The following is a 9,721-nucleotide window of genomic DNA, read 5'->3' on the forward strand; positions in this document are numbered from 1 at the left end:
TGAAACGCCTCTTCAGTGATTGAAAATACAAACACTTCGAGCACCCCACTAGAAAACTTTACCTGTACTGCCCACATCCAATATGGCCGCCCTTGGGAGAACGTCACCGTGCGTCTGGATCACATGGCTAGAGATCATTGTTGTCATGGCATCGCGCACAGCAGGATGATGGCGGTGGAAGTTTAGCTTGATCGGGCCTTGGAGACGGAGTTCCGTTCACTAAAAATCGTGTGTGTATAGCCATCGTCTGTGTGTATATTATCGGAGCATCTGAATTCAGGATCGACCTCCCCGGTGTTCCTGTCCTTACCCCCTGACAATAGCAGTGTGTCTATGTGTGACTGGTATGATATCTTAGGACGTTGGGTGTAGTAGCATGCTGAGAGTAGTAGTGCCACATCAGCCAGAGTGTGACAGATCACACACTAAACCTGTACTCTTACCCTTCCCATACCCCTGCCTCACTATGCTCAGACAATCTACACTACATGAACCTGGAGTATTTGTCCATAGTAACCCTTCAGCTTGTTAAGTTATGCTTTGAAAATGAAAGCTAGAAGTTGATTGGTTGCCATGAACAACTGCTCCAGATTCTGTCTACTCCAGTCGTAGTAAATGCCCTCCAATGTATTCTGCACTATGCTCAGGCAATCTACAATGAATTGTAATCTACAATCAGAGGCATCCCAACATTTTTGCAGAGGGTCACTGGTTGCCAGGAGCTGGGCATGGAGAAGTGAGTGGCCCTTACACATATCCCTGCCCGACCTCTTAGCAATCTGGGAGGCTCTGAGACGGGAGGGGGCAGTATACAACAAGCATGTCTGCTGCCCCCCACATGACCCAAAGAGATGCCACCTGAGGCATTAGCCTCATTATAGGGACTGCTCTGTCTACAATGAATTGAATTCTGCACTATGTTTAGACAATCTACAATGCATTGTATTCTTCTGGAAGCCCTGCAGACTGCACTGACCTGTGTTGCAGTGTGTGCTCCCATTCATCAGATTCTTCCATTCCCCTGACACATGTGTATAGTGTATCAGCACACTTATTGCTCTATGTGTGCTTTTGTATCTCCTTCCTGCATCTAAAGCTACGAGTATGGAAAGAAATGTAATATCCATTTCTCAACTTTGGAGTTTTGTGCAGGGTGTTTGTAAAATGTGTGTGTATATATATATATAACCAAAGCTTTTGCATAGAGTAGCCAAGGGTTAAAGGAGAACTATGGGGGTCAGTGTTTTTCCCCATAGTTCTCCTTAGGGTAACGGGAGGACACAAACTAGCGTCCTCCCGTTACCCTAAGCTCAGTATACTGCGAGCTACAGCTCGCGGTATACTGAGACGCCGGAGCGCATCCCGACGTAGATGACGGGATCTGCCCAGCTGCGTGAGTGACAGCTGGCTCTGCCTATCTAGAGGCAGAGCCACCTGTACCCTCCCCCCTCCGTTCCGCCAGTCAGCGCTGGCAGATCGGAGCGGGGAGAGGGGAATCCAGCCCTCCCCCTGTCACGGCAGAGAGCTGTGACAGGATCGAGAGGGGAGCGAACCCGATATGTGTTCGCTCACCTCCCGATCTACTGAGCCGACCTGTGACAGTCTCATTGTCACAGGTCGGCTAGAACTATGAGGTGAGTGGAAATCACTCATCTCATAGTGCTCCTTTAAACCCCCTGCCAGGTTATTTGTTTTTGTTTCTGAGATTGGATGCTAGAGGAAACCTTCCAAAATGAGTAGAATTCCCCCTCATAGACAGTTGCCCCCAGCAAATGTGCCCCCGTTAGAATTCTCCTTATTTCTTATTTTGGACAATGTTGGATGTCTCCTGACTTTCTTTCCTGATGACAGTGGTCACCAGGACAAAGCACACCACCACCAGGAGGTGTGAATCTACCCAATGGGGACACATTAATTGGGAGCAGTAAAAACCCAGCTGAGGGTCTGGGGGAGCATGTAAAAACCCAGCAGAGGGTCTAATGCTTCCCCACTCCATCCGAAGCTAAAACAAGGTTCGGAATACACATAAAGTGAACCTGTGCTTTGCACATGCATGCTTAAGGGCCATGTCACACCATCAGGAGTGTGTTCCAGTGCGTTCAGCCTCTGGAACGCAACCCGATTGGCTCCGTTTTTTGGGGGCGGGAGGGGGCGTGGTGGTGCATTGAACTCAATGGCACCGCAGCCACGCACGCGGTGCGATCGCCAGAACCCAAACATGTGGCACATTGGTGCCTGCGTTCCAGGCCAGTGCGATCTGCAAAAAATGCTGCATGCACTATTTTTTGCCGATCGCACTGGACCGGAAAGCAGGCACTAATGTGCCACGTGTTTGGGTGCCGGCAATCGCACCACGGGCGGGGGCGGGGCTACGGTGCCATTGAGTTCAATGCACCGCCATGCCCCCTCCTGCCCCCAAAAAAACAGCCAGGTTGCGTTTCAGAGGCCGAGCGCACTCAAACGCGCTCCTGATGATGTGACAGGGCCCTTAACGGATAGGTGGGGGAGTGAAGGAAAGGTAAGTATACGCAGAGGGGACTCATACAAGCGTGAGTGGGTAAAGCACAGGCTGGATCTACAGACCAAACTTTTATTTTTTTAATTGTTAGAGTTTGGAAGAATTAGAACTCCTCTCGGGTTTTACTGCTGTCTGGGGCTCTGTCATTTCCGTGTATTCGCTGTCCTATGGACACTGCTTTCAGCAGGCTGGAAGTAAATGAAACTACCCCACAGTGACACAGAAGTGAGTGTTTGATGTCATCACTGTGCTGCCCAGTTTTCCTTGCTGTAGGCTCTGATAGGAGGAGGTAAAGCCCTGCCTCTACCAAGATGGCTGCCTCCCCACAGAGGCGCAGTGCAGAACAAGGTATGGTAAGTCAGTAATAGGAAACCCTCAGCTGCAAAGAGACCACAGGCAATATTGGTGACTAGTCCTTTGCCCTCTGCCTGCCTTTTGTTGGGCTCAGCTTTCAGAGTTCTGTTAATAAAGGCTAGAACCCCCGTTTGCTTTTTATTGTTGTCTAGTAAACTGCTGGCCTCTCTAATGGAGGCTTGGATAGCAGTAAAGCCTGACGGGGGTTCTTACCCTTCCTCACTGTATCAAAAAAAAGATACACTTTAAGGGCCTGGTAAGAGTAAGCTTTGAAAGGCGGTGCTTGGAAGCAGTTTATCAAGATTGTACTGAGTTGAACGTCTCAGCTGGGTTCAGCTACATCACCAACCTTGTCTCAAAATATCACTGTCCTCTTCGCTCTTCCAAGACCTCCTGCTCTCTACTGTAGCTCCCTCATCACCTGCTCTCATGGCCACCTCCAGGACTCCTCTAGAGTCTCTCCCATACTCTGGAACTCCCTACCCCAATCGGTACGGCTGTCTTCAATTCTGTTTACTTTTTAGGTGAAAACTCACCTCTTCTGGGAATCCTATCCCTCCTCTACCTAGCAACTGAATGTTTACTGTCCTAAATAACTTCTCCCAACAGAGTTACTAACTTTTGTATCGCTTATCCCTCCTCCCTTTTAGAGTGTAAGCTCTCACGAGCAGGGCCCTCCTAACCATCCTGTATTAAATTGTATTGCAACTGTACTGTCTCTCCATTGTTAAGCCACTGCACAATATAAACCTTGTATAGTTATAATAATTCTAATATTCCTTGTCTCTGTGTGCAGGTCGGTGTAGTAGAGGATGCTGCAGCCTGGTAACTACAGCCTGGTGCTCTCCCTGCAGTCTCTGCTGCTCATATATGACTTGTTTGTCAATTCATTCTCCGAGTTGCTGCGCTCAGCTCCAGTTATCCAGCTTGTGCTCTTCATGTAAGTCACGGTTGTCTCTTTCAACAAATAATATAACGGAGTTCTGCTGTCATCATGGTATCTTCTTGTCCTTTCAGATTGCAGGATGTGGGCATCCTTTTCGCAGCAATCGTCTTGTTTCTCATGCTCTTCAACACCTTTGTCTTCCAAGCTGGTCTCCTGGGCCTGCTGTGTCAGCGATTTCAGGTCACTGTCATCCTGTGCGCTCTGCACTTGGCGCTCAGCGTGTCACTACACGTATGGCTCATGGTATGTTCCTCTTTATTACATGGATTCTAAGGGATTTAATGAAGGTGATATGTGTAACCATTGAATTGTTGTGTATTTTTCCTTTTAGAACTTACGATGGAACACAAAAAATGTCTTTATTTGGTCTGATGGACTGCAGGCATTGTTTGTTCTGCAGAGAGTCGGTGAGTCTGTGTTTATTTAAATACAGTATTAGTATACAAGTGTTAGAGCCATCATTCATGGCACAGGGACAGTGTAAAGGGGACACCCCGGCCTGCTGATACTTACCTTGCCACTGCTCCCCCACCAATCCTCCCTCCTCCAGCAAAATAACCAGTGTCTGCTGATGTCGGAGCTTAGAGAGAGCAGTTATGTCACCCTACCCCTGCCACGTGACTTGAGCTGGCCATACACCATGTGATTTTGGGCCAGTTCTTGAAGAACCGACTGAAATTCACACAGTGGGTGCCGACAGGCACCCTTCCGGCTGCCATTCCTTGATCAAAGGAGCCGGTTGGAAAATCTTCAAATGAACCGTGCTAGCAGCCAACTGTTCATGTATTCTGAGAGCGGCTGGCGGACACTGTCAGATTACATTGCAGAACAGCGGGGGATTGGTTCATCAACGCTGGTAAGCGTTGATAGAGGAAACTGTTGTACCGGTTTCGTTCAGCCCACACGTTGAACGAAAAAAATAAAACAGGATATGGCCAGCTTTAGTTTGGACCTGGCAGTTGGTTGCTAGGGTCAAGCATTGCATCATGGGAGGAGGTCACATGCTCCTTCATACCCGCTAGCACCAGGTATTTTAAACTGGCAGTAACAGAGGAGGGTCTGGAGAGGGACTGCTTATGACGTGAGTATCCATGGGTCAGTGGGGTCTTTACACAGACGCCATCACTTTTCTCTGAATGGACAAGGTGACAGTGTCTCTTTAAATTTGACCTTTAGTAACTTGACAAGTCTGCATGAAACAATTTCTAGTATGTCACAATGTAGGCCAACAGTAATGGGACCTTTTGGAATCTGGAGAGGTAGAAGACACAAAATGTCATCAACTTCCATGTCTCACCAGATGTAACACTCTTTCTGTTTCACCACCATTACGTACTGCTCCATTCTAATACAATTGGTATGCAGCATCCCCACACCAGAAACAATCCACTGTGCTAGTCATATTGATGTGGTTTCAGAGAACCCATTAAACTTACAGAGGACCTTAACAGTTCAAAGGGATGGCTAAAAAATTCTGCAAGATTTGGTACCAGTGGATCGACAGAGAACACTTACATAGGAGGTTGCTCTTGGACCCAATCATTTGTAGCATCATACCAGCACACCTCTTACCCAAATTCCCCATTACTTCCCCCCCCCCTGTTTTCATTCTCTTTCTCCCTGCCCTGATCTCCTTTCAATCCACATACCTCATATATATACCCAATCCTTCACGTTCTCCCCCATACTTTACCCTGCACTCAGCCCCCCAGTGCTTCTCATTCTGCGTTGTTAATCCCTTCCTGTCATTGTCGCACATATATGTGTCACCACAGAGGTGGGCTTCCTCCATGGCGCTGCATATATGCATATACCCATGTTTGTGCTTGGTGCAAGCTTGATCTTGTGCCATCAACATAAAGACTGAGCTGTCAATGATGCACATTTGCATACCTGGGTTTGTTATGGGAGTGCACTTAATCCCACACCCCCAGCACGAAGACCAAGCTGTTAACAGCAACTCCTGGTCTATGACTAATGATTGGGAGTCAGGAGGACTGGCTCTTGATCAGGTGATCACTGTGATAGGCAGTCTCAGTAATCACTAGCTTTAGAATGCTTCCCTGTACTGTTTCTCCTCTGTAAAGAGGAAAAGATACATTGGGGTGCAGTTACTAAAACTGGAACATACTCTGCTTAGTAACCAATCAGCTGCTATTTTCAGCTCGTTCAGTAGTGCTTTAAAAATGAAAGCTAGAAGCAGATTGGTTACTATGCACAGTTGTTTTAACCAAATTTAACAGCGCTAGTATGTAAAATAAATACAATAAGTGAACAGTGAAACAGAGAAGGTATGTATACCACGTGAATGCAGGAACCGTTAGTTCCTGAAAATACATGGCATTGTGCTAATAAATGGACATATATATGGTTGAAAAGTGGCTTTTGGTCAAATATTTTTTTCCTTCATGGGATCATGTTTACTGTTAAATGATAGGTGTATGGAAGTCTTAAGACATGCCTACATTGCTTGCAGAGTCCGATTATTGTGATTTCCAGGAGCCATAATTTTTTTTTAAATCGGATCATTTTTATTGGGTTTTTCTTTTGACAAACATTATAAAAAGAGAATATAAAACAGCAGATGAAACAAAAAAGGGGGGGGGAGACACCCACCGTATGCACATATCATTAAAGGGTTATTAAACCCTCGCATGTTTTTGCATATATCTACTGCTAGCACGCAGTAGATATAGGCAAAACGATAAAAAAATAAACTTTTTCAAAGGGTTAATACTTACCTGTGTCTCCGCCGTGCGCTCCCATCCGCAAATTTCTGGGGCGGGCGCATTCGCAGTTCAGATGTTAGGCCGGGAGACGAGGAGAGACACAAGGTAAGTCTATGGAGCAGCGTGCACCCGCACAGACTCCGTAGGACATGAGAGAAAAGGAGGACAGAGAAGTCAGCGCAGGATCAGAGACCGGCACCAGCGCTGGACGGACAGCTGAAAACTACAGGAACGAAGAAGATGATCGGATTAAGATGCATCATTTAAGGTAAGTCCTTACATTAGCACTGTGGGGGCAGGGGAAAAAAAACTTTTGCCCTTAATGTCACTTTAAAACAATATCAGGGAACTAGACTGTTAATGTCAAATCACCTAGGCACATATTAACATTTACATCACCACTGTAAAACAAAGAGGAACATATAGACTTGGATCTAGAGTAATCAAATTACATCTTGAGCTCACATATACGTCACTCATATGTCTAAATGATAATAATATAAAGAAATTCAAGAATACCTTTACTGTGTACGGTATTGTAGCCATTTGGACCAAAGCAAAGAGAATGTATCACCTCTAATCCATTATATATTGATAAGTATGCGTTCAAACATTACAATCTGATCTAACTCAGAGATCCATTCAGATAATGAGGGAGAGGAGGTGGGTATCCATTTCCTTGCCACCAGACGCCTAGCGGTAAATAGGGTTCTATGTATAGCCAATTTGGTGTACAAATCCATGGAATGCAGACTCTGGGTGTGTTATCTAACAGTATACCGAAAACAGAGTGAATGACCTTGAGCACTGCACCCCAATATCGAACCAATTTGGGACATCTCCACAGTAGGTGTACCAAGGATCCTTCAGGAGCCATTTATGGAATCTCCTATCTGTGTGTGGTAATGGCAGCCAGCAAAAAAAAGTAGTAGTTGCTAGAGCCTACATCAGATGTTTTAGAGGTAAGATATTTCTGCAACTTTTTTTAATTACAAGAGGTTGTTGGGTGATTTCTGTGAGGTTAATCTCTTAAATTAATCTTCAGGAAGTATACTTAAAATAGAAAAAAAAAAATCTAAAAGTCTCTTAAATCCTTATGTAATCTCTTCATCCACTCAAGTCAATGGAGGAGATTAATGACGGATGTGTTTACGCAATGTAAACAAACTGCAGTTTGTCCTCTCTGACTGTGCTAGAGAAACTCCTATATTTGGTGAGGATTCTCCTAAATTCTAACTTTGCAGAGGTCTCCTTCCATCAAATCTAGAAATGATAAAATGTGAAGATTAGGAATGGAATTTGAATTTGATACATTTTTTTATTTGTGGTCAGTTACAGTAGGAAGGAATGATGGTGCTCTGACATACAGACTCTACTCTTTTTATTACCCACCAGGTTATTTGAGATATAAAGGATGCAGTTATCTACCACAACTACAGCTGGGTATACATGGAGCGAATTTTGGCCGTTTCAGCAGGAATCAGGCAAAATTAATATCGTTGGTGATCCTATTCCATTGGCAGAAGTCGATCATTAGATCGGCTTTTCCCGAAGAAAGGTGTTGGAAAATCTTCTGCCAAATGAACCGTTTGGGTATTCTGACAGCGACTGTTGTCATACAATGGAGGGAATTTATCAAACCTGAAGCAGCTGTGCATGGCAGCCAATCAGCTTCTCCCTTTCATTTTCAAATCTTAACTGAACAACCGAAGAGAGAAGATGATTGGTTGCCATGCACAGCGGCTCCAGATTTTGTCTGCTCTAATTTTGATAAATTCCCCCTCATGTATACAGCGGGGGTTTCATCCATTCCTACTTAATGCTCCAGTGCTTGAGGCTCCTCTTGGCTGAGTCCCAGAAGCAGTGCATGTCACTGTGTATGATGCTGCCAAAGTGAACTAGCACTGGTTCTGAGAGTCTAGTAATGGCAGCCTCCAACCTTGGTTAGGAGCCTACACTGTGATATTGCATGTTACTTGATCTGTTTGTGATTTCTTTGTCAGGGCTTCTTAAAGTTAATGGTCTGTAGAGCAGTTTAATCCATGTGAAAGATGTGGTGGACCACCAGTGCCTACTTTTACACCTAATGGCAGATAAGACTCTCTATGATATTCTTTTACCTTACTCGGCACATTGTTGCTCCTCTCATGCCTTAGTATATTTTCACATTGTCAAGCCTCATACACTTGGCACTGTGCTGCTTCTATACGAAGTCACTTTTAAAACGCCCTGCTCCAACTATGTCAGAAACACTCCCCTACCAGTCTCATATCTGCTTGTATTAGAAAAGCAGTTTGATCAAACCGTACCGTCCAACCACTCTTCTATTGGTGGGGTGCACCATTCACCCAATCCAGAATGGGACTCTTGAGCACAATGATGTTGTCCATGCTGGGTTCCCCCTAGTGTTAGCCAGATACTCTGTTTATAATTAGAACAGGCCTCTGGCTATTGACATTGGAGAGACACAGCAAGGAGAAGTATCTTCCTCCTGCCATCATTGATTAGCTTAGTTCTGAAAGGCATGGGGGGAGAGGGTGAGGGCATAACTGCAAATGCTCCACTTACCTGCTGCCCAATGTCTCCAATAACAGTAGATCCCACAGCATAGTAAAGGAAGATGGTATGGACCACCCAGGATAGGCCCTCAACCCCTGGTGGTCCATGGACCAAAGTTTAGAAACCATGTTTGTGTAAGTATGCAACTACACCTACACTCTTTTGTATGTTGAATATAAAAGTATTTAGAGGAGGCCATCCAAAAAAGAATAAAGAAAATGGTAATCATGGGTCTGGTTACAGATAATATCGGTCCTTTTGGCTAAACTTTTTCTATTTGAGTTATCTTTTGAGGGTGTGCAGGTTATGACTCTTCTTCTTTCTTCTGACAGTGGCCGTGTTTTATTTCTACTTCTACAAGAGAACAGCTCTGAATCTGGGAGATTCCCGCTTCTATCACGACTCTCTCTGGCTTCGCAATGAATTTGCAAGAGTGCAAGGTTGAACCCAGTCCCCAAAAGAAGGACATCTCCTATATCCTATGCTGATAGCTGAAGTCTTGAGATGGATACTTCATTCATCACGAACTTGGAAGACAGTACAACCCTCATTGAGTGTAAAATGCATTTGTCATGTGACCCCCCTCATTGAGTGTAAAATGCATTTGTCATGACC

General features: G+C 45.1%; 1 protein-coding gene across 1 annotated transcript in view; it reads left to right on the forward strand.

The window, feature by feature from the left end:
* Nucleotides 1-152: 152 nt before the first annotated feature.
* TMEM138 (transmembrane protein 138) overlaps nt 153-9,721 on the forward strand; it is a 20,563-nt gene continuing 10,994 nt past the window's right edge. The window contains exons 1-5 of the mRNA XM_018565176.1: nt 153-228; nt 3,669-3,812; nt 3,890-4,061; nt 4,150-4,225; nt 9,439-9,556. Of these exons, the coding sequence (XP_018420678.1) occupies nt 3,685-3,812; nt 3,890-4,061; nt 4,150-4,225; nt 9,439-9,551 (489 nt within the window). The 5' untranslated portion in view covers nt 153-228; nt 3,669-3,684 and the 3' untranslated portion in view covers nt 9,552-9,556. The remainder of the gene's footprint in view (nt 229-3,668; nt 3,813-3,889; nt 4,062-4,149; nt 4,226-9,438; nt 9,557-9,721) is intronic.

Source organism: Nanorana parkeri, unplaced genomic scaffold (assembly GCF_000935625.1).
Source record: "Nanorana parkeri isolate BGI_ZX_2015 unplaced genomic scaffold, ASM93562v1 scaffold820, whole genome shotgun sequence".
Lineage (NCBI taxonomy): Eukaryota > Metazoa > Chordata > Amphibia > Anura > Dicroglossidae > Nanorana > Nanorana parkeri.